The sequence below is a fragment of the Takifugu flavidus genome, chromosome 1, assembly GCF_003711565.1.
Source record: "Takifugu flavidus isolate HTHZ2018 chromosome 1, ASM371156v2, whole genome shotgun sequence".
Taxonomy (NCBI): Eukaryota; Metazoa; Chordata; class Actinopteri; order Tetraodontiformes; family Tetraodontidae; genus Takifugu; species Takifugu flavidus.
Window position 1 is genome coordinate 8,968,913 of NC_079520.1, and position 25,566 is coordinate 8,994,478.

At 42.7% G+C, this 25,566-nt stretch overlaps 1 protein-coding gene across 3 annotated transcripts; it reads right to left on the reverse strand.

Moving 5' to 3' along the window:
- Nucleotides 1–497: 497 nt before the first annotated feature.
- fign (fidgetin) lies at nucleotides 498–25,566 on the reverse strand. 3 transcript variants are annotated; one of them, XM_057042921.1, is made up of 4 exons: nucleotides 25,369–25,566; nucleotides 24,489–24,523; nucleotides 6,353–7,537; nucleotides 498–6,268 (listed from the first exon to the last, which is right to left on the reverse strand). In XM_057042921.1, the coding sequence occupies exons 2-4, from the start codon at nucleotides 24,511–24,513 to the stop codon at nucleotides 5,322–5,324; spliced, it is 2,157 nt and encodes a 718-aa protein (XP_056898901.1). In that variant the 5' UTR covers nucleotides 24,514–24,523; nucleotides 25,369–25,566; the 3' UTR covers nucleotides 498–5,321. The 3 variants fall into 3 exon arrangements, with proteins under 3 accessions (XP_056898901.1, XP_056898882.1, XP_056898892.1); XM_057042902.1 differs by having other exon boundaries at nucleotides 498–7,537; XM_057042912.1 differs by lacking the exon at nucleotides 24,489–24,523 and having other exon boundaries at nucleotides 498–7,537.

Below are 25,566 nucleotides of genomic sequence, written 5' to 3' on the forward strand. Positions count from 1 at the left end.
TGCTCCTCCTCTTCTATTACCTCCACTGCTGGGATGAAGCTTATCCTGCTTTGGAATATTTCTACCCGGCTGCATCGCGTCAGCGTCACACCCGAGCAGCACGATAACAATGTGCATTTCTCTAGAAGCAGAATGGATCTTAATCTACATCTGTACTTTCACGTCGTCAACGACTCAAATCCAATCACTGAATTACCGTGTCAATGTCTGGTTTTAAGGGGGCAGGAGAAAAGAGCGGGGAACATCCTGTTGCTGCCATCAACACGTGCACATTTTGAGATCGTTGGTGTTGGTGCATTCGAGTATAAAAACACAAGTGTAATGTTTTAATGTGACTTTCTTCACTCTTGACCCGGTTTATTCTTGTTCTCTGTGCAAACGATCAGGTTCTGACGGCTGAATCAGAGCTCCTTTAAGCAGAAGTCCTCGGTGGGCGTGAGGGTCACACTGAAACAGACGCCCCCACGTCTGGTAAATGAGTTCCTCTTACTCACTCATTCATGTACAATGCAAGTCTTTATTTAAAAATGCTCTATGCAAATGACAACATTGATTATATACAACATTTTAGTGCAAAGTGTGAATGTAAAGATTTGGCCTAAATGAAAGCAGTTACAGAATGACTTTGTATGGTTATCACCCTTAATAATAATAATAATAATAATAATAATAATAATAATAATAATAATAATAATATAGAGTGGATACGTGTTTGTAGATAAACTGCTCCCACAGCTGATTTTAATGTGGTGTAATGATAGAAAAAAGAATTACTACACTGAAATGACACACTGTGTCCTTTATCATTTATATCAATTGTACATAAACTTTCCACTCATAGAACACCCACAGTTTACAGCATAAATGTAATTGGAAGGATGACTGTTCTTTTTCTAATAAAATAAATGAAAAACAGCCAGAGTGTGTTTCTAATATATAATGGAACATGAAAAAAAATTGAGGGGGGGGGGGGGGGGGGGGGGGGGACACACAATAAAGCAGAAGCCATAAAACCCAACACTGCAAACGGCTGAAAACTAATTTGTTCACATTATGTGACGGTAAGAAAGATGTGTTGTAACACTGGCCAAAGAATAACACAGGCATGAATCAATCACACACTGCAAATTTAATCAAGGTACAAAACGTTTTCCAGTGTTTTAGGCACAAAAAACAAAGCCAAACAAACATCTCTTTAAGTACCTTTAAAAGAAAGCACGTTTAAACGGACTGAACTGTAATTATGGCAATAATGCAAACACACATACAAACTTGTGAATGGTGCATCTTTTGTGTTTTTGCTGCGTATCATTAGTAAATGTACACCCCGCACAGCTATGTGCAAGTTTATTCTCTACATAGTGAAAACTCCAAAAAGTGTTTTTTTAACCATCCCCCACACTTGCATGTTTTTAAGTGCACATGCACATTCAATATGAGCACGACAGCAGGATTAAAGCGATTTATTTGTTATTTTCCAGGAATGGATTTGCATTGGTGACCTGCAAGGCCGACACACTCAACAAGTCAATGGAAATGTGATCTTTACTTCATTTTTCTCCTCAACGTGTCTTATTTGATCTGTGACTTGCACTCGACAGTGTAATGACAGTCTTTTTTGAGGTAGACTGCTCGGATTGGTGTTTTTCTGATTTATTGAAGAGCTTTTATTCTTTTTTTTTAGGTTCTATATTTTTTTATCCATAAAATCATGGCATTCAAAAATGACAGGACATACTGTAAGTACTACATGTACAATATGTAGTAATGAGGTAGAAATGTTCTTCAAAGAAAACCAAAAGCCAGGATATAAAAAATTCACAAGGATGGAACCAAAGTCTTAAGCAGTTCTCAACAAAATGTAATCACTAATGTACTTACAGATTACACAAAATGTTACTAAACGGTGCGTTGGCATCACTGTGGGGTTCGATGTGCTTATCATAATCTGCTCACACATCATTTGATTCTATTGGCCCTTTAATGACATCTTGCTCAACAAAAACATCAAAAAAGTGAATGACACATCCTTTATGTGCATTGTTTTACTCATGTCAGATGTTCCCGTGAGCACTCGTCACTGTCTAGTTGTGCAACACCTTACAACAACTTTTACATCTTATCCATGTGCCTTTTGTTACATTGTGCTGTTGTTAGCGTGACACGTGTCATAAAATCCGATGTTGACTGGTTGTAATTTTTCAAGCACTAATTGAATTATGTAGAACATTTATGCTTTTTTTTTTTTTTACATCCCTCACAAACAACTTGAAGTCTTCAAACACATACTTAATGGCACTTAGGGCTCCACACCAGTGTCAAACAAACTGACAATCAGGAATGTGACGTTACACTGTTTTCTTGCATTTGCTTTGAAGCCATTTTCTGTTTGTTTTTATTAATCCAAGTGGAGGCAAGCAACTGTTCTCGAATTCAGACAGAATACAGCTGAAAAAAGGTCGATAAGATCTGACATTAAAGGATAAAGGCAGCTGCCCTGTGAGGGCTACAAAATTGCCAATTTCAAAAATCCTGCATCTTATACAGTAGCATTAAGGACAGTGAGATTCACATTCAAAAGAGTACATCGTAATCAAAAGAACCTTGTACTTTGGCTTAAAGGACGTAAGGATTTCGAAAATGTGACGGTCTTGCTTGCTCAAGGGTAGCTGTGCAATTGTTGATGACCTGTTTCTCAGTTCAGAGCAACAGAAACAACAATTCCCTCATGATTTATTATAGTGGAGACTCCAAAACAGACATTGCTGCACACCTCTGTGACAAAAGGGAACTGCACTTTGTATTCTGTTGGTTTATGTTCATGATAAATTTGGAGAGACCAAAAGAGCAACCTAGCAATTTAGATATGACGATGACGCTATGCAATGATGATGCAAAATATGATATAGCTGGATGCATTTTTATTTGAACACAACCTATATCAGGTTATTATCTTTCAGAAACTGGAGTTCCCACAACAAAAGCAAGTTCAGTGCCTTCCGCAGTGTCCACCACTAATATGATAATATGTTCGGAACTGACCTCTACAAATGCGAGAGTTATGAAGTTACATCAATATGTCTGTTAGCTAGCTTGCTAGCATTTTACATTGCAAGTTAGCTTCTTTAGCACTGGTGGATGTTATCAATTTATGCAGGTCTGTACCGAAAACCCAAACAAAGCGGCAGCAACTAATAAGCTCCCATCTGATAGAAAAACAATAAATAAAACATGTGCAACAGGAAACAAATGTGAGGGACCTCCACTGAATATTAACAAGCTCATTCTCATTCCTCACTTGTAAAATAATGAAGGTTGATGATGCCCTAACTCGTCAGAGATTGACACTTTTGGTACTCCTGTCGTGTGACTATTTCTCATTCTCAAACTTGCCAAAATAAAATTTCCCAATAAAATGCAGTTTTACATTCAAGCTAAAAGTCCTCTGATGCTTGATGGTGATATATTTTAATGACCCTACCCTAAATGTAAAACCACTTAGCTTACATACTTAGCTTATAACTGCATTTTAATATTCAGTTCATTCAATAAAAGTCGTGACTCGTAGTTGTGTGGAGACTCAGCTGGCTCTGACCAAGCGTCATTATTTGTGAAGAAGGGAGTGAGAAGATGCAGATAAAAACACAGCTTGCTAGTATCTTTCTGGCTTTACTACTCAGAGGATTGTAAGATAGTCAATGAGGTTTATACTTGCCAATTCAACTGTTAGTGTCCCCCTTTAATTGTTAAAAAAACAAAGAAAAAAATGTGCAGATTAAGATGTTAATTAATGTACAAAGTAAACTAATAAACCACAATCTAAGCCACAATCTAAACAGCTGTTCGTGTCGGGATATCACTTAATTTGTTACTGTGAATATGAATGAATAGACTGAATTGTCCAACAGGGTCTTTTTCAAATTGAAAAATAATATAAACAAAAAACTCTACTTGACAAATTCCAAATTGGTAGTTAATGCACAATAAACCATATTTAAGACACAGTGTATCTCCAACTCTATAATTAGTGGTATTCCCCTTTAAACGGTGGGAAAAACTGGTGAGATCTCAGATCAGTGTAGCTAACAGAATTTACTGTTGGGTGTTTTCCAAAGGTTTCTCACCCAACAAGAAGAGCGTGTGCTGAAACGTAGCTGTCAACGTGAAATCATTTCCCCCCGATTGATAACATTGGAGGTAGAAAAAGCAACTTGGGCGATACGTAATCCTCAGTTTCCCATTAATGGTAAAACTGCGGCGGGATGAAATGAAATAGCTCCGGGCCATTGTCATCCTCAACGGCGAAAGATGTTTGTCTTTCCAGTTTCTCCTTGCGTCATCTGCAGCTGAAATAAAGAGGATGAAGAACCAAACAGAGGACCTTTAGTCCTGTAAATACACCAGGAATACTCACATACATTCATCACAGGAATCCTCTCTTCTCGTTTGAAAGTTTCTGAGGTATTATAAAGCCTCACGTGGTTTAATGGTGGAAATGACAATGTCATGCAAATGCTCTTGTAGTGCCTTGACAAAAGCTTATGAGGTACAATACATATTATTATCATCACATTCCTGAGTTTAGCAAATAGAGAACATCAAACAAATGTACATGTATGTGGAACACTGTAAATTAGCACTAGCAATATTTTAACAGCAATTACATACTCATTTTATTGTTCTGATTGAAGATATTTGTGGAAAATTGTAACTGTCCTTGTAAAATGATGAGTTCTTCAATGGTGGAAAAGATTGTACAGCACCCGAAAATGAACGAAACATCAATGTCATTATTAGGTCAAAGATTTACACGTATGTAAAACCTGCGTGAGGTGATGAAATACAGCTGTGGGGGTGTGGATAAATTTAATTTAGCTGAAATTAACCACGACTGTTCACAGAAAGCACAAAAACAGACACAGCGGTAGAACACGGACCCAAATGAAGAAGGAGAAGCAAGTTTTTTTTGTCTCATTTTAAAGCTTTTTCTATATTAGCACATGTCACCTATGAAGATTGTAAGAAAAAAAAATCCAACAGCACCATCTCAGGCACTTGATAGCAACTAAATATCGAGCAGAATAGTATGTAGATATATTTATATATATGTGTATATACAAAACAAGAGGTGTCTCCACTGGGATGTTTGAGTTGTGACCATATGGCATCAGCCACATAAAGCATTTCATTTACACTAGTATCTGATGTCCAGACTGTCGGGTGTCTAAAGTCTTCAAATCTTTAACTTTCTATGTTCAGGTCACCGCTGAAGGCCAAACAAGGATTAGGTTTATTCGACTTTTTTGTTCGACGGGCCACCCTCATTGACTACAGCCAAACATTTTATTCCACTCCGTGTATGTGTCAAGTTCTTTTTGCGATATGCTAGGCTGGAATTTGCAGAACACATTGTCAAAGTCTTGATACGAGACTGGTCTCATCTGATTGGGATGGATTGCCGACAAGTCGGAACTGGGAATACCGTGAAGGGGACCTACCGCAGCTTCTTGACAGAGCTGGACTACATCCAGTCCTGAAAAACCCTCTGTCCTTTGAACCAGTAGTGACATCTCTTTGTCACTGAGACAGTAGTTGTGCTGTGAGAGCAGTTGGCTGATGATCTGGTGTCGTGCTGTCCCGTCAGGCAAGGGGATGAGCAGTCGCTTGGTAAAGTACCTCCGCAAGGACTCTGGGATATCTTCTGGTTTATTTGTAGAGCAGACCACGAGGACATGGTCCTCGGCTGAGGTCAAAATACTGTCCAGCTGCATGAGCAGCTCAGCCTTGAGGCGGTTCACTGGGCTCTCTTTGCTAAGCTGAGCCGAAAGCAGAAGGTCTACCTCTTTGATGAACACCACGGCTGGCTGGCGACACCGAGCAACCAGGAAGGAAGCCTGGATGATCTTGTCACCTTCCCCTAACCACTTGGTCACTAGTGCTGAGCTGTTGACCTGCAAGAAAGCAGCCCCTAGTTGGCTGGCCATGCAGTGGGCCAGCAGCGTTCTACCTGTTCCCTGAGGTCCAAATAATAGGAGGCTCCTAGGTAACGTGGTAAGCCCACTAAACATGTCTGGCCTTAAAATGGGCCATAGTATTTCCTCTTTGATGGCGGCTTTGGCCATATCCAGACCAGCGATGTCAGCCCAGTCCACTGGAGGCCCTTGCTGAAGGATTTCTGTGGTTACCATCTCCACTAGGTTGGAGTCACTGTTCTTCAGTTGTTCCTCTGCAGCATGGATTGACGAGGTAGCCGTTCCTATGTCAGGACCTGTGAGGGGTTGAGAGATGTGCTGTCTGTGCTCATCAGTTTGTTCAGTCATGATGGGGGATCCAAATTTGGCGTAGGACTCACCAGAACTTTTAGATGAGGCATAGGATGGTGGAGTCAATGCTCTGCCGGAGTGTATGATAAATTTTCTCTGTTGATCAGATGCCATTGGCTGTTTGGATGGCTTGAACGCCAAAGACGAAGCCTCGGTGTTTCTGTCAAAACTGTTGCCTCTGTTTGAGTCTGAGATGCCACTATCTCCCGTCCTGTACATAGGGCTCTGTGAAGAACGCTGTTGGTTATAGCTGAAATTGCCAAAGCTGGGGTCCATATCTCCATGTCCACTCATGTAGAAAGCTTTTCGTTTTAACGAGTTGGATGTGCTGCCGTTCAAAGGTGTTGGTGCAATCGGTGCATGATTATGGGCTTGGTAGGAATATCCGGACATAGTTGCGGGGGGGATTGGAGTTGGAGCTGCAATACCGGACGGCAGATAGGCAGAAGGAGGAGGTGCTCCCCCGGGGCTATAACTAGGGCCAACAGCCGTCTGTGAAGGATACCCTGTTGGAGGATAATTGTAGTTGGGAAGGTTTGGGGACCCAGTGTTATAGCTTGGAACTAAGGCGGGGGGAGGTGGTGGCGGTGGTTGTAAGAGTCCAGAACTGTGCAGTGGGGATGGGTGGGGGGAAGGGAGGGCTGGGGTACTCTGACCACTGTAGCTAGAATGCAGGTAGGAACCATTGAAGCTGGCAGTATATTCCTGAGCGGAGAGGCCCGAGTGGAGAGTAGTGGCTGTGTGGCTCCCACAGTTACTGCTAGAATAGTTTGGCTCAGACAAGCTGCTGGCCACCCCTGGGGAGCTGCCTACGCTAGCCGACACATCTGTAGGGGGTAGAGCAGCTGTCATTCCGGCTTTGCTCACAGATATAACATCTGGAGCACAGTTCATTGGGTAAATCCCCTCCTGCCAGGACTCATTCTCTGACTTGCGCCCATTCATGAGTCCAGTGGTACTATCAGAGTAAGAACACAGCAGGGCTCTTTCATTTGGGCCCTCTAGGATCCCAGAGTATTTCTCTGCATATTTCTTAAGCAGATTGGAGGCAGTCAGTGCAGAGATGTCATCATTTGCCCATGCATACTGATATGTTCTCTGTAAGTGCCCCCGGTAGGCCTCCACTTTGTGTGCTGGCGAGCGAGTAGTAGATGAGATGTCAAAGTGTTGCTCTGCCCATTGTGTGTGCTCTGGGGTCCACTGCATCTTTAGACCTAGATATCCATAAAAGAAAGAGAAATTCAGATGTTCACATAGACTATTGGAGAGTTATTTTTTCTGAAAGTATAGTAATCAGTACAATACTACTACTACTAACAATAATATTAATAATAACAATGATAATGATAATAATGAGCCTGTTTTGTACAACAGTAATGAAACGATGGAAAATTACAAAACAAAATGTAATGTAATGTAAAAAAAAATCAAAATAAATGATAATGAAAATGCATGTCTCTGTTTTGATAAACACGCAATGCTAAGTGTACACACACGTTACGCTAAGAAGGAGGATGTTGGGAGCCATTCTGCTCTGCCAAACACACAGCGGAATGACACAGACATTGTGGGTCAGTCTATAACCCAACTCTCATCTGAGGCATTCGGAGACAGTTTCAAATCTGCTTGGAGGAGAGCAGCAAAGCAATCTTCCTTGGCAGCGCTCTGTTGCTTTCATCGCACAAACCCCTCAGCCCAGCATGAATTACATCCACATCCAGTCTGCCCACTGCCTCATCGTCTACAGAGTGAGGGAGGGGGAGAGACATGCTTCACTTGTCTTTCACTACAGCTTCCCCTGGCTTCTCTGCATGGTCCTAAGGGTTTAAAATGACATAAATAATCAAGTGTAATTGTAAATTCTTATCTGAAAAAAGTTTCTACACAGTCTGCTGTCTTTAACTTGCAATATGAGAGGTTGTATGATACCCTCGAAGAATATATAGACAGATTTCAGCTCAGAACACATACAGAGAATTTGCTGAAAAAATAATCGGACCAAAAACTACAAAATGATATGAGCTCTGGTGCCATGACCTAAAGTTTCCTCATCTGTTACACGTGTCCGTGCACTGACTGTGCAGCTGTGTCATGCTATTGTTGCTCTTCAATAAACGATGTCCGTAGCACAGGATTTAGGCACCAAATGGCCAAAATCCAGCAGCAGATTACAAACACGCTTTTATGTCTGTTTGTCTGACTCCCTTGCTGCACACCCCCAGTCACTTGCCCACTGGGCTCATTAGACAACGGGAGCTAATCAGCAGGATGATGCTGCACTAATTGTGTTAATTGATAAGGTTTTAGTCAAAGAGATCTGTGCTATGGCTCACCTGGTCTTCAAGCATCGATGTGAATGGTAAGAACAGGAAACGGGACAGAAAACAACAAGCCAGGAGATAAACATAAACTGGTTCTGGTGGAACAGAACCATTCCTGATGTGATAAGAATGACTCTAGGCCTGTAGTAATTGCTTGCAGTAGTTTTCCATTCAGCTAAAAACTGATACAAGGCCCTGACACATCCAACAAACTCGCTGTAATTAGACACACTTCTACTGCTGAAATAAACATCTCTGGCAAATCAATGAAGCACTTTTACAGAAGGTTTCAGAACAAAATAACTGCCAGCACAATATCTGCCTGTTTAGAGGTACGGATGAATCTCTCAGCAAGAAAGAGGAGCCTGTGCAGCAGAAAAGGTGCAACCATTGAAGCTTAAAAATGGATGACGAGAAGCGATGGAGTCCGCCTGCTGATGATTAGCAGGGCGGTTTCTTTTATTTTGGGATTTTTTTTTTATCTCACTGATGTAAATTCAGGTTCTGTTCTGGTTGGTTCAGCTTTATTTGATGGTAAATGGGGTGAAACATCTCGGTGACAGCTGATCTCTGCTCTGTGACTGGGATGGATGAGCGACGCAGCTCAGTCACCTCATGATGTCATCAGCATTATTCAGAATAACTGAGCAGGAGTTTTCAGTACTGGGACAGGAGACAGAACCATCCTGAAGGAAAGGCAGAGAAATGACAAGTCTACAGACACTGCAGCTCAAGTATCAGGATACCAGAGCCCTTAAAATCGTTCACTTCATTAACTCTAAAGGCACATTTCATCAATAAGAGTGCATTGAGTGACATTCTTCAGTTACTCTTAATTCTCCCAGAACAATGTGGACAATCAGAGCAGAAGAACGCTCAAGAGTGCCCCTGAAGTCTCACCCAACCCGAAATGAAGATTACAAATACAGAACTCTTCCCAAAAAGATGGTAAAAACGGACAATTATTTCATGACGGGATGCTTTTCTCTGCTGCTGGCAAAACATTTTTGGTTTTAATACCAAACGTACACAAAGAAAGTAGAGTGGAAACTGCAATTCATACCCACATTAAATAAAAACACTGTCACTATAATTGTGTCAAACAGTTTGCTCTGAGTTATATATTTTTAAGCGGGCTGTCGGAAAAAGCAATCTGACTAGAAAAAAAACAAAAGATTAAAAACACTTAATGCATTAAAAACAGGCAAGCACACACGTACGCGCATTAGCATAATGATCTGGCACTGTGCTGTTACGGTTAAGCGTTGTCCTCTACTCCTGCCTGGAAATTCGAAAACAGCAGCCACAGGTTCCTTTGTCTTTCTTTGAAATGGTGTAATTACAGAGCACTCCATTAGTGGAATGTTTTCAGATAGCCTCGGGCTCAAATTCCACCGATCAACCGCCAACAAATAGTGTCTTTGTCAGCCTAATATGTGCGTTAATTCACAGAGCTTTGAGAAGTTTTTCCTGCAGGAAGATTGTGCTTTCAGTTAAAACATTTGAAGTTGTCGCAGCTGATTGAGATTCACTTCAAGTTCTGATTTGAAGAGCAATTATATGTCAATGTAATAATTGTGGAAATACATGTCCGAATTTATACATTTGATACTAATTATATTGCTGGTAGTTGTCCCAGGTGGAGCTGAAACGCATTTGATGTGTGATGCCATGCTGCTACGCTCCACCGTGGGGTCTAATTTCTGGTTCAGTGATCATCGTGGATGAAACAGGGATGCTGACCTTTTTGGGAACTATTAATCTGGTAGCCTCGGCTGTTTTTAAGCAAACAAGACTGGGCCTCCACTCTGTCCATCCAATTTCCCAGTGCGTAAATTGGACCACTGCTTGCACAATTCTCTATTCATTACTGTGCTGCTGAAAGGAAACACAGAGGTGGCAGAGCCGTTTTCTTCTCTTTCCTCAGAGTGTGTGTGAAACAGAGGGAGGAAAATGCCTCCGAGGAGGATTCCCAGGCAGAGAGAGCCGGACTTTCCTTCCTCCTTTTTTTGTGGGGGGAGGGTGACGGGGGGGTGGGTAGGGGAGTGAAAGCTGTCTTAATTGAAACATGGCCTAATCAGACTCATTAGCATTTTCCCCAATTTGGTCCACCAAAGATGCTTATTATAGGTAACTGTGTTTAATAAGCTCGTCCAAAACTGTTAGACTTGAACACCAATGTGCAGTGGAGGCGTTTTGCAGAACGTGCACGCCGGCGCCACATACATGTCATTATTATACTTGGAAATAAAAAAAACAAAACAACGTCTGCACTGCGCACCAAACAACAGCAGCAGCCGAGACTGCAGACGTGCTCAAAACTTTTCCTAATTACGGATCATTACCAGCCTGGGATTTTCAGCGCTGGATGTAAAGAGAATATCACGGGACCTTCCGCTTTTATTCTGCGGGCGCCGAGCGCTTGACTTGACAAGCGTGCAAATATTGCAGACAGACTGTAATTATGTTTATAAATAAAAACAAGTTTATATTCATATTCAAATCTGGTGGAAATATTCCAAGCAGGGGTGGGGCAAAGCTTTCAAATACAATGGGAAATGGTAATCGGAGCGGCTGCAGAGTCCCATTCATCTCACATATCAAGTTAAGACTATTTAAACTCAATTTGGAGCTCCATGTGGCAGTAATTCCAATCTTTAGATAGCAGGGTGCCATTTAACCCCTCATTTACTGAAGATAGGCCTGCCTCCCCTCACTTTGTGCCTTTTCCAGGGGCTTCTGCCCGTATATTTCTGGCCAGCCGTGGCAGCAAATGATTACATGTCTCTGCACTGTTTAAGTCCGCAAATCCTGCTGGATTCACAACTAATCCAAACATAAAAGGTGGAAACTGACTCAAGGCACTCATACAGTAAGTCCATTGTAGTTCATCTGCCTGTCAGGGAGATAAGTTTGACGGATCTGGTGATGCTGCACACACCGAAAAACTCAGAATCAAGCGTTTATTTATTATTTATCAAATATCTAAAAGGCTCCTACCACAATATATGAGCAATTCTGACTGCATCATAACACTGTAACTGTAACACTTGAATCAATACTGAATTTATAACTAACTGGTAATTCATTCTAATTTGATTACAAACTGATTATGGATGCCAATGTTGTTATTACTGATCAATAAACTGAACACTAAAAAGATGGTTAAGATGGAGCATTATCATTTTAGACTGATTAGACTGAAAAATTATGTCAAACAACAGATTTTCTTGTCTCACGAAATACAAAATTTAACATATTGTGTAGGCAGCTCATATGAGACCAATTTGCATACACAAAAATTGGCTTTTTCTGCGTACATAGCAGATTTCATAGTTTAAAAGTTTGACTTTACCATTAAAGGCTTAAGAACAACCAGTGAGCCCGTCAGAACAAGAAGAAATGGCAATAACACAGTGTGCCTGCATACACACACACACACACACACACTAATGGTGTATATTAGTAGTTTGTCTTCGACAGAATAAAAGGCTAGCAACTATAGAGGTTCTAATAATCTGAATAATTCATCTGAAATGTAACAAAAAGGAGCATCTCTCCACTTAAACTACATTTCCCACTTCTGTACATTTGGATTTGGATGTCTAAAGAGGTAAAACAAACATGTACAGAATCGAGTGCTGGTAAAAAAAGACACTGTTGACTGCTAACACAGTCGGCAAAGTTAGACTTTCTCTCTTTAAACCGCTCAGTTCTTTTAAACACAATTGTATAATACAAACATATGATATCAATTAGGAATGAATGGACTCGGAGGGGATTGACAGGAACGTGCTGTTAAGCACAAGCGCTGTTATTGGAATCACACATGTGCAGCTCAGAAGGATGGAGGCAGCACATAACGCCTCCATTTATACGATTCCCGCTTGATTTGTTGTGTCTATAAAATCGAATGAGAGCCGACCGTGATTGCAGCGTGACGTTACACTGAAGAAACATTTCTGTGTTGGAAATATCCAGATACACTGTTGAGTAAAAGCTCCGCTGTTGTGTTGCATTGCTGGATATTTTTCCCCTCCCATGGGTTTTTGGGCTGAGCTGATGATAAACGCTACTGCTTGAGGGGAGCATGCATTTTTCATATTTCCCTGTAATACAGTAAATCTTGGGGTTGAGAGATCCTCTGAGCTGTCATTTCTGTGTTTCAGCGATCCTAATTAAACCGTGACTCTTCAGGCCAAGAGACCCTCGAGGCTACAACTTCCATTACTACCTCGAGTATGGCTAAATCCATACATATGCTAAACTAACAGCTCTCCACGCACAAGTAGAACTTGTGCACTGAATAAAATAGGACAATTATAGGTGGCAGGTTTTCAGTGGCTTCTGTAGTGTGCACGAATGACGCACAATCGAAAGGCTTGTTCGTTAAAAGAATGCGCACACTTCAAACTTGTTTCGGCGACGGCGGTTGTTGATTGCCTCGATGAACTCTGAGCCTCTCCAGGGATCACTTAAGCGCTTGAGGAGTGAAGAGCGGTGGATGGTGACATACATGAAGGCGCGTCTACCAAATGCTGCATCTTCAATCCCCAAAGTTCTCAGACCCCCAAGGAGCACCCTAATCACAACAGCAGGGTCCAATCAGGAGAATAATGCCACATTAACAGAGTTTATATTTATTTTAATCACTACTTCAGTTTCAGTGGAGATGAGATGTTGCCAGGAGCTCTGACTCGACACTTTTAACATCAGGCTTTACAGCCTGGTGTAGCCGTGAAAAACAGATCGCAAAGGGAAGATCATCAACTCTCTCAGTTGTAGTGCTGTGACCACGGAGCTGAGTAAGGACGTTTTTAATTCTTTGTTTCACAAAAGGAAACTCAGAGCTGTGTTCGTATTCCCATTTTTCATGCAACAAACTGATTAAAGGTTTAAATAGAGCTCTGATTGAAAGTGCTCAAGTGACCAGCAGAAGGATGTTTGGCTGCAACGTCCGCTGTTTTTTTATTAGCCGAAACCTTCTGAAGCATTGTGCGCTATCGACTTCAAGTCTCAAAGAAGGTCACTTCACCAACACAGGCCAGACAAAAGGTGAAATGAGACAACTGAAGCAATCTTAGGTCAATATGAAATAGAAATCTCTCAGCTGTACTGTAATAAAGTTACTGAAGTGGAGTGGTGAAGCCATAAATGGGAACTTTTACAAGGAAAAGTGCTGTCTGGAAGATTGGTTCGCCCACTGGCCAACACTGGCACCTAGAAACACGGAGGGCACGGTGAAGGTAAATACCAGCCACTCTTTAAATCTATGAAACATTCAATATTGCTTTGGAAAGCTACTGCACAAAACTGAAATCCTAATCATTTCACATTGAGAGTCTTTCTTGTTAAATTCATCATCATCATCATCATCATCATCATCATCATCATCATCATCATCGTCATTTTCCAGTTGGATTTTTGATTAAAAAGCATATTAAAATATTTTTATAAGGCTACATACAATGTTTGGTTTTACCAAGAAAATAAGACTATAAAAAGTCACAAGGTGATTTCTGAAGATCTGATATAGAAATAAAGAGAAATGGGGGATCGAGGAAGAGGTGAGTGTTTTATATGAGACTGAAGCTCCTGCACACATTCAGCCGTATCTAATAAACAGAAACAGAACGGCCACAGCGCTCATTCAGTTAGAAGAGATTACGAGTACGCACCAATTTGCCTGTTGACTGATATGCAGTGATAATGAATAAATATGTTGTCACTGACAGCAGGTGTCACGCGTGTCTGAGGCGGCGCCGCACAATTTTATCACAGCGAGGTCCCGTTTGGTCAGCTTCAAAACATCTGGCCAAAGGAATGTGGCTGAAAATCAGCCAGCTGGCTACGAGACTATTGGATTTAGGGAGCTGCTGCTGAATACCATCTCCTGATTGATGAATGCACGTAAGGAACCATGTTTCAGTCACTGTCTTAATACAATGTTTTACACATTGTACATACATCTTTCCTTGCTTTCTGCCTTATGATGATTGGCTAACATAAATTTTTAGCAACCCACAGGCCTGTTTGAAAATAAAGTCTTTGCCATAATTGATGTGTACGACACACATACACGCAGACGCAGGCAGATCTATTTCTGACTGACGTCACGTGACAACGTCTAATCTACACTCAGAGCAAAGTGGGCCAGGGCTCGTGCTGGCATGTTCTTTGGTACTTGAAATTAGCGGTCTGGAACACAAATAGGTCCCCTTTACGACAGAAAGTACAAGGTAGAAAGCGTGCCGAGACACTAACCCCGCTTCCTGTTCCTGCAGTGTCAGAGAAGGTGGAGTTTCCACGATGAAAGAAATATCTAAAGTAAAATAACAATGTTAAGAGCGACAATGGTGAGCTGGTTTAGCACCCAGGGTAAAAATCGAGTTATTCGACCTAGTAAGAATGTTTTTATTTCTCCTTCTCTCCATGACCTTGACTGAAATAAGCTTCCATACTGTAAGTACAGCAGGTGACACTGCAGTGGACCTCGAGGAAAAGTGACATCTGGAACATCCTGCTGCCACCGAGTCGCAACCCCAGGAGAAGAAGATAATGGCTTATGAAGAGACTCATCTGTCACATGAGTGCACGTGAAGTGAAAAAATAACAGTAGATCAGCTTTCAGTGCAGAGCAATTGTACTTGAAGCAATTGAAGGTTTCATAAAAATTAAGTAACGGATTCACTCCCTCTAAAAAAATAAAAACCTGAAAAAAGGCACACGATTTCCTTAAGCTATCCAAAAATGTCCCCATCTCTATTTCATCTCTATGCCCCCAATTTAGGTTAAGAGAGACGCACTCAAACTGTGCACGTGCTTGATCTGTCGCTGTGCTGTGATTCCAGCTGTGTGGACATCAGAACATCGGCCCCTTCACAGCCTCGTCGCTGGACTGCTGCCTGTAGCCAATCAAATGCTTCGATTAGACGCCGCTTTGCACTGAAGTCATCGACTGACACTTCTTGGCAACGCCAGCATGAGCCATCTCTGCGGCGGTGATGTCATGTCGTTACTCCTAATCAATGTGCCAATTGACAGTTTGGAGTGATTCTATATGAAAAACAATAAAGTTGATAACCAATAAGGCACAGGCAGGATAAAAAGGGCTAATGTTAGCACCTATTTGTGATGCAATAACAAATCTGTTGCATTGCAAAGGTATTCTAGATTTGGCTGCACTGATCTTCATGTAAATCATTTAAGGCACCTTAGTTTATGATCTTTTGTGCTGCAGGGTGCTAATGCCAATGCACTGCTAATCCCAACACGACCAGCTCAGAGCAGCAGGAGCGGATTTTCAGAGGGTAAATTGTCAGTGTCCCAAACATTAAATTATTAACAGTTATCAATAAATGAATACTAATAATATCAATATGCCATCTTACATCACTCGCGTCCATCTCAAACACATTTCTCGATGGGAATTCGGCTGGAGTTCACCAGCTTAAAATGAAAACAGATATGTTAAGCATTTATTTGGATGATGTCAAATGGCAGAAAAGAAAAGGGTAAATGTTCTGTTGCTGTTGTTTTAGATTAAAATAAAGCTCCCTCTCAAGAATCAATGCATTCATCAGTTTGATGACATCAAGCTGATATTTTGCAGGTCAGGATGACATCAGTGGATCCAGATACGGTCCAAAGCCCCTCTCAACCCAGCCTGTCGGCCTGATCTACATCCTCCTGTGGCCCAAATGTCTCTGCTCCTGATAAATTAAATCTTATTTCAAAGTCCTTCCCATTAATTCCCCCTGAATGAACTGTTAACGGAACATCAATTATTTACACAGATCTGTCTGTCAGAAGCTGCGCCTGGTGCAGCGGAGCAGCGCTCCAACAGCTCCGGCAGCGTTTAGGCGCCTGTTTAAGACACCAGAACTGAGGGGAGAGGACCAGCTTTGATAGGGACGGACCAAGAGAGGAGGAGAGGGGGGATCAAACTGGGTTAATCTGAGACACATGAAAAACAAACAAGGATATCAGAAATGGAGAGGTATCTCTTTAACCAGCCCGGTTTTTGATGAATCACTCCTGAGATGTTCGCTGCCACAATACAAACAAATTCAATTACCACGACCAAGAACCACGTATCACCCAGCTGACCTTGGTGTGTAGTCCTTTATACCATTTTACGTAATGATTGTTCTACATTGTGCAGCATTTGCATGTGCAGAGTTCAAGCAATTAAAATCTAATTAATTAGACGCAATTCTATTAAGCAACAAATCCCACTCATCAATACACACAGCCCAGGGTTGCCCGACGCTCGGTTGTGAATTGGCTCTTTGCGCCACGTAGACTGCAGAAAAGCACAATAGCAGCTCCGTAGCCCACAATGAACAGTTTGGCACAGATATATCTGATGGAGCATGAACTCATCAGTGCTGATGGATTTCAGGTCCCTGGACGGAGAACAAGACCAGGAAGTGCCACATGGACAAATGGCATGAAGCGATGAGGATCAGCAGAAGGGCCAGGTGTTTACTCTCACAAACAATCATTCGGAACCACAATAAGCAGATGTTTGTAGGAATAATGGCGCCATCTCTATATCTAAGTCCCTGTTTTCTCAATGGATGAAACCGTATCAGAAAAAAGCGTCGCAAAGGGAGGTTTGGAGTCTGTCCCAGCAGTCACTGGGTGAGAGGCAGGATTAGGTCAAGGGTCCATCACAGGACAGGTTTTTGGACTGTTGGGGGGAAAACTGGAAGACCCGGAGAAAACCCACACGGGCAAACCGTAAACTCCACTTTAACAGCCGGGACAGACTCAAACCCAGAACCTGCTGCAACACACTGACTGTGCCAACCCCCCATCCTCATCTCTGCGCTGCCCTTTTCTGTCTCAATGAATACTCAAAATAGAAAAATAGGAAAATGATCTTCTGGCCAAAAAATGTGCAATAATAAAAAACAACTTATGCCGTTTATTTGTTATGCTCGCCTGTTTTCCTGCACGGCGTTAAATCAATCTGCCTCTGGCGAGTGCGAGATTGCTTGATGAATTGTGAATAGCGAACGCTCCGTGTGTACTGATCCACTTTCTACAGGGCGATTTGTACAGCCTTGCTCATTTGGGTATGCATGAAATAACAATATCCTACTGGGAGCATTCGGAGTTTTAAACGGTGGGGTCAACTGCACAAGCAGATTCCACATGTGCAGCCTGTGGCCACTGAGGTCTGGAATCTACCTCCCTCCTGGCTGGGTGACGTTGCATGTTCTATTTCCAGACCGAGGGTTGAAGAGAGGCTGCGGGGAGTGTAACACTGACCCACATGACCTGTGGCCTAGAAAAGCCGCCTAAAGCTCTGCAGACTAAAAACTCCTCACCACTTTTCCACAACCTTTCAAAAGAAAAGCCAACCTCTCCTCATAGCATGTGTCTTTTCATGTCAAATGATTTGCATCCGTTTTTTTTTTTTTTTTATATATTCATGTCTTTGACTTGTCAGTGGATTCCGCGCTGCTCTGGAGCCTGATGCCCACTCTTTGAAATCTCAAGCGGTAAGAAAGAGAGAGGAAGACAGATTGGCGAAACTGCTTTACTTTCAGGCCCCGTGTCTGCAGGCCACATGTCTCCAGTCATCTGTCACTGGTTTACATACATACAATGACACTTCCTCTCTCTGTGGGAACCCGTTGTCACCACTTGGCCGCCAGCAGTGGCTGACTGGGTGCTGGATAGGTCTCCCCCAGGTACCTCTAGGGAGCCACATAAGGCCTGGCTGACAGACTGACAGAACACTGCACACACACACACACACACCACACACACACACACACACACACACACACGGGTACAGGCAGGAAAACACACATGCATATGCACGCGCTGGGTCACTCCTCCCACTGTACTCCAGCTCACATGCGCTCCTAAGGCTCGGCACACTTTGCATAAAACAGTGACTTTGCTCCGTGTCTGTTTTTTTTCTCTTTTCTTTTCCCTTTTCTTTTTTCCCCAAACACAAAATAATTTTTCACCCTTCTAGCCTCTACATGCTACATGGAAGTTTTGAAATGAATAATGGAAACCACAGAGCCAAAGGCTCATGGGATCCATTTAAAAATGTGGGAGAGGCAACACAGTCAGGGTTTGGACCACAGAAACATCACGCTCCGAGTAAATGAATATGCTATTGTTCTGTCAGATATGGAACTCCTTCTGTGAGCCGACGACAACAAGCTAACACCTCTGCTTTCGATGACGGGAGGAACAACACTGCAATGAGGGAAAGGAAGACAGATGGGAGGTAAAGAACTTGAAACCGTTCCCGACAGTGGGTTTCTGTCGATGCACTCCACTGCACCGTGCAATTTCAGACGCAGCATCACCATTAGCTCAGTGCTCACAGCATTGTTGAAACAGACAAACTGGACTTGATTTGTTATGTGTAGTTTCTCCCCTCTTCCTCACTACGTGGTCAGTAATTCCACCCCACCTCCCCAGATACTTAAAAATAGGATGTGGGCATGCACGTGAGTGAGAGCGGGGCAGTCCTGTAGCGGCTGCAAAGTCAACATGACTCCCTGAGGTGATTTCCTGATAATGAACACAAAAAGAATGTCAGCTCTCATCAGGCTCCACCAGTATGCTGAACTCCTGACTGTTCATTTTCCTTTTTTTCCATCACTGTTATTTCATGGATTTAATTTAATCCAACTCTGTGTGGACTCTCTTTTCCTGCTCTTTATTTTAGGATTCGACATGTGAACAATTTCTTATTGGCAAATGGTTGGGCTAATATTTTCAATACAAACATGGCAAGATTTCATATTCATATTTATCCCAATACTTGATTTGCAGTGTGAAAAGGTCATAAATGATCAACCATCAAACATGGATGGACATTTTTAAATGGTAGCTCTCAGTTACTTTAGACATACGTTACTGGGTTTAAGCTATTTCCTGAATAAAAGATGCAAATATTAAATAAATAAAATCAAGAGTTAAAATAACAAGCATCCATTTTGCTGATCATAAATAATTAAAGCTGGCAGTGATTTTGGCTGGTGATTAGATATATATTGATAGACAAGTACAGGAATATTTCTAAGGTCTGTTATTTATAGTTAAATATAGAAACAACTACCGCTGTCAACAGTTTATAAAATGTTTATAACAAATTAATACTATACAGATACTATGTAAAACTAATTTCTAAGAGGAATTTAGAGAAAAAGCACTTCCTGTTTTGTCCATAGAAAGAAAAGCTTGACGGCTAATTACACTCCCTGCGTTTATTTGCGGCAAACCTTCATTTATGACTGATTTAAAAAAAAACACAACGGCTGATTTTTTGGTTGATTAAATCAGCGTTTCGTCTCTGTCATGAGTCGTTTGTCTCTGGAGCTCGAGGAAAACAAAAGGTTGCCTGGTTGGTATCCAGTTAGCATGTATGATGCCTCGTTATCTGCAGCGATCCAGATGTCCTGCGTCGCTTCTGCTGCCACGTCACGATGTCGCCGCGGACGCCAGCGGCCTGGGCTGACCCCTGCCAACCCATCCTCCTCCTCCCCCCTCCCTCCCCATCCTCCTCCTCCTCTCCCGCACCATCGGGGAGACCTCGCCCCAGCCCCGCCACCGTCACCCACCGGCACTCAAGGCTCCCTCTGCCAGCGCCTGGCACGGTGCCAGCCTGTCAGCCGCCCGACTCCACAGGCCACATGCGAACCACTGAGAACGTTGCAGAAAACCAGCGACAGCTCACATCTCGTCCGACTGCCGCTTCAGCTAATTGTCTCCCAATTACCATCAGATGTAAAAAAAACAAACAAAAAAACCCCCAAATGAGCCTGGAATTTAAGAAAAACATCTAAAGAGCAACTTAAATAAACCCTTATTTTATTCTAACATCTATTCATGCATTTGAATGAATGAATTATGACACGATTAAATTCTTAAAAGAAACCCCAGAACAAAGATATTGCATAAATGTATTCAAACTCTAATTTTATTCAGAACTTTTTTCCCTTCTTTAATCTCTTATTAAATGTATAAGAAGCTAGACTTTTATAGGATCAAAGCCGCAGGATCACACGCTCTGGGTGTTATCATAATTGAAGGGTTAGACTGATGAAGACGGGGCAGCATCAAGAGAAATTTGTGGGCACGAAGCGAATAAAAGCCCATTTCAGACACCTCCCACTTCAATGTTCATAAAACGAAGTTGCAGAAGGGGAAAACAAGGCGGCTAAGTTCTCTTTTTCCTCGGTCACCAAAGCATTCCAATAAAAGTTTTCTGTTACCCACTCAACGCTCTCCCCCACAAAACAGCGTTCCACAACAATGATGGTAATTCATAAAAAACACCTTGGTGGAAGGACAAGAAGAAACACCTCTTCTCACCAAGGTTGTTTAATGATAAGCAACAGTTCTCTGCTGCACAATGGCGGCTCCACGCGCTGACTGTTTTCAAAAGCCACATAATAGCAGATTTTGTTAATCATTGCCCTCGAGGGGTTACAGGCACAGCGATAGAGGTGGTAAATAATCTTGCTAAAGACATCATTTAAAGGCGCTGATTCGTGTTGGAGGAATGGAGCCACTCCATTCAGACCTCGTTTAAAAAAAGACACTGAAGATGGAAAGACGAGTGTGTTAGCAGGAACACGCCGCATTTTATATCTACTAGACCAGAGACAGTATGATCACCAATTTATGTCACCGCACGGCAAGAAAATGTCTGTAAATAGCGTAAAGAGGACATCGGCCTGAGCATTACAGAGACAAACCAATGGATGTGCATGAATGTAGCAGTTCAGATTAGAAGCCTGAGCGATAAACCTAGTTTAGTCCACCTGGGGATTTGCCTATTCTCGCCAATCCCCAGCAGACTCGGCGCTGCCTCGTCCCCTCCTGAGCGCAGAGACGCCTGGTGTGAAACAAAGCCCGGAGTTTCAGGTAACGAATGCTTGGTTTATGAACGCACGCTCGGCAGGGTCCGGGTAAACCAGCGTTCACCAGCGTGGCCCAGGGACGTGGTTCTCTGCATGACGCCGTTGATTTTTCCACACAATCATGCAATAAACATGTGAGGAATTGCCCGTTGCAGACAAAGATTTTACTGGTAATAAGGAAAAACACATGCAGCAAATGTCACATGGAGTCCCTCGAACTGGAGGACGAACTGAGAAATTTAGCTGTGGACCTGCGTTACTTGATTAAAGTAAATTGAATTGAATAAGAAAAAGGGAAGGAGGGGTAAAAATAAGCAACGTAGGCACGTATAAAAGATCTCTGCCATAAGCTGCCACTCAGAGCGAAAAAAAGGAGAAACAAAAACCCCAAGTCTGAGCAGACAGTCGCTGTGTCTAAATGAGATGGGAGGAGGAGGGGGGGGGGAGGGAGGATGTCAAGGATTCGTGGTCCTTCATCTCTGCAGCAGAGCAAACACATCCCTCAGTACAGCAACAGACAGCTGCCTCCACTTTCCAGCGCAGTCCATCTTAGATCACTGCAACAATTGTCAGCGCCGAGAGAAACACACAGAGATAACATAGCAAGCTGCCACGCGGGAGCGGAACGAGACGTGGATACAAGAAAGGGAGACAAACAGCCGAGCACAGAGAGGCGGCAGGGTGGGGGGAGGAACGCGGAGAATACTCAGAAGTGAAATCGGACTTTTGTGTCCCTTCATCTGGGTGTTTTTTTAAAGATGAAACCCACGCAGCATGTTTGCATTAAAGTGGCGTTTTTGAGCAAACAGTGCAGAGTTGGAGTCTAGTTCCTGGCATATAAATGGATGAGTAAAGACTGATATGTCATCCATTTAAAAGATCCCAGGGAGTGTTTACACAAGGTCAGCTGGAGATGGTTTCACTGCTTCTGTCACTTTCAATTTCAGATTATTGACTTCTGATCGCTTCAGAAACACACGACTCGGCACATCAACTCCCATTTACAGTCCTGCAGGTAGACATTAAAACTCTGGAAAACTGCTGCTTTAAAGAAAACATGGCTTTGTTTTTCCAAGAAAGCAGAACATTTCAAAATGACCCAGGCTATTTTCATTCCTCTGCTTTAGAAAAAAAAAAACCCAGACAAGCAAAAGTCACCGTCTGTGAGCAAATCCTGCTTTCTCTATATCTCCCTGTCAATGGAAACTGGAGGATATATTTAATTAATTCACTTCTCGTTTACTATAAAGTGTGAAAATGCGTGACACTCGGTAAAAGCGTGAAGAAAACAGAAGAATCAGCATCTGTTAGACCTCATGTCAAGCAACAACTTGGGTTTGCAGCAGCAGTGCTGTCCTATGAGAAATAAACAGAGCTGTCAGCTCCTCTCCGTGCACGCCAGAGGTGTCTGGGGTTAAGTAAGGACCTGCAAGAATCACCCAACACGCTGCAGGAGACCACAAACCTTCCAGGGGCTGGAAGTCAGAGCTATGTGGTGACGGATAATTAGGAGATGCAAGAAGAAGGAGCTAAAAGATTAGAATGATAAATTACAAAGGAGAAAAACATCGCTGCAGATTCATAACGAGGAAAAACAGCAGCTAAAAAAAAAGTAGATGTGAGATCTGCAAAAACACTGTTTGACACATGACTGAGTTCCAGACCGGAACGCCTCGGATCAACACGACCAACACCACGAGCAGAGATGTGCTGGAACGATCAAACACATAAAAATAAAAAAATAAATAAAACACCAACAAATTTAATACCCACTTTACAAAAACACATTACAAGCAAACACTCGAGCGTAATGAATGTTGTCGTAATGTCCAGGTTTTTCTAGCCGCTGAGTGATGGATGTAGCAACGATGTTATTTCTGAAGAGGAATGAAAACACACTTCAGCTCACTGCTGATGATGTTAATTTCCTCTCACAGCCCAAACATGCAGATGAAATGTGCGATCACAAATGAGTGAATTGTTCCACGGAGGTGGGGACGGTTCAAGCAGGACAGCTTGTTTGCAAAACACAGACGCTGCACAACTTTGGTGACTTGCTGCACTTTGGGTGCGCGCACCGAGCCACAGCACCAGGAGCCGTCTGAGCTGCTGTTTGGGCTGCAATCTCTGAACGCTGCCATCATAATCACTCTGTAGGTTTACAAATGAGGCTACAAAAATCTGAAGGTGAGTTTACATGAGTGCCAGCCTCTGAAATATATGGATCGCATCATATCTGGCAAATTATGACAAGATTATTATCAGCTTTTATGACGACGCATTGCTTCAATGTTGTTGGATTATTTACTCCGCAGGAGTTGACCTTATATTAATAATTCATCTACAAAATATGTCTTGTGTAAGATATTTATTATTATTGCAGATATTAAATATTACTTGCAAGCAACACAAAATGGTCAAAACTGTGAGGTTTCATTTCAAATTACATTAACATCTTGTTAACAGATGCTGATATTAGACTTACTTAACTAAACATTTGCAGGAGAGGCATTTGGATTTTTATTTACATTTTTAAAATATATTTTAGGTGTGTGTGTGTGTGTGGTGTGTGTGTGTGTGTGTGTGTGTGTGTGTGTAGACGATAATCTCCACAAATCAATGTTGTGCGGACAGATCATGAGAAAGAAAAGCCACATAATAAATATATAATGGTGAATAAAGAAAGCAAAGGAAAGTCAAATGTGCTCAAACACTCAAACGTTCACGTAAAGCTCACCGATGATGCCACAGATTGTTAAAATAGCGTCACTTCAACTCGAGATTTATTATGAGCAAGTTCGGACAATGGCTTAAACATGCACAAATTAAAATAGCAATACTAAAGCTATAACCAGCTATTATGCACAGCTTGGATTAAAAATGAAGAACATGGAAGGGTCACAACAATCACAGCGAGAATTCCAAAAAAAAGAACATACCATAAATACTGGTGCTAGTGATCATGTCTTCAAGCCTAAAAACAAGAGGAGAGGGGGGAAAAAAACAGCAGAATCGGAATTTTCACGAGGAGGAATTCCAAAGGTTGCTTCTCATTACAAGCACTTCTTTCCTGCAGCTATCGGGTTTCACAACTTAAAGAACGCGCGATCCCGGCTCTCTCCTCGCCTTTTCATTTAGATGCTGGAATTGCGCACAACGCGGCACCGAGCACAGCGAGTAAACAGCATTTATGCTCGGATGGTCTGTGCGTGCGTGCGTGCGTGTGTGTGTTGAAGAAAGCCGTAGACGAGGACGCGCGGAGCGCAGAGAAACGCGGCTGCAGCCTGTCACTTCTTGCGCGAGTTGAAACAGGAGGAAAGGAAGCGTGCGAGAGGTTGGATGACACAAAACACACATTCTTCACGCCGCCTATTAGAGGAAGAGGCTAAGCCAGCGTGATGCCCCCTCCCTTTACTTTAAAATAGATTACTTGCTGTTCCATTGTGCGCGCAATGACAACCCATCTATTAACCCCCCTGCCTGCGGTTATCGCTGCAAGTTTTATCCAGTCTGACGTGCCAGAACTTCCCATTGCAGGAAAAGTTATTCACGGGCTGCAGCCGCGTAATGACCACATCCTCACAACTACCGAGGAGTGAGATCTCACTTGCAAACTCAAACTCTGCATGCGGTTTGTCTCCATTAAACTCTGACAGGAGGTTTTAGCCGTCGCGGTGCGCAGGCTGCACCGCAGATCCGCGATGCGCGACGCGGCGTCCGAGCGAGCGGCCGCGCGTTCAGCCCCGCTCCGCTTCCCGTTTTATTTTTTTTATTTTTTTTAAATTGTCAACATCACCGGTGGACAGCGCGAAGGCTTACCTGTGGGGGTGACAGGGCGACGTCAGGGGTTAAAGCACCATCGATCCGGTGAGTGTGCAGATGAACGGCTCGCTGGAGGTTAAGCGCGGCTGCTCGCGATTTGAAACCATTCCAAGTTTGTGAGAGCAAGACTGACCACAGCCTCTGCCATGTTGGAATTCCAAACCCTGGACAGCTGCTCCACTGACTGAAGGCAGC

What these genes read in the sequence shown, in the direction of transcription:
- fign (XM_057042902.1), bottom strand. Translation starts at nt 24,513, where the DNA reads ATGATCACTAGCACCAGTATTTATG. An exon ending in CACTAGCACCAGTATTTATG is followed by an intron (nt 7,538 to 24,488) that starts GTATGTTCTTTT and finishes ATGGATATCTAG; the next exon opens with GTCTAAAGATGCAGTGGACC.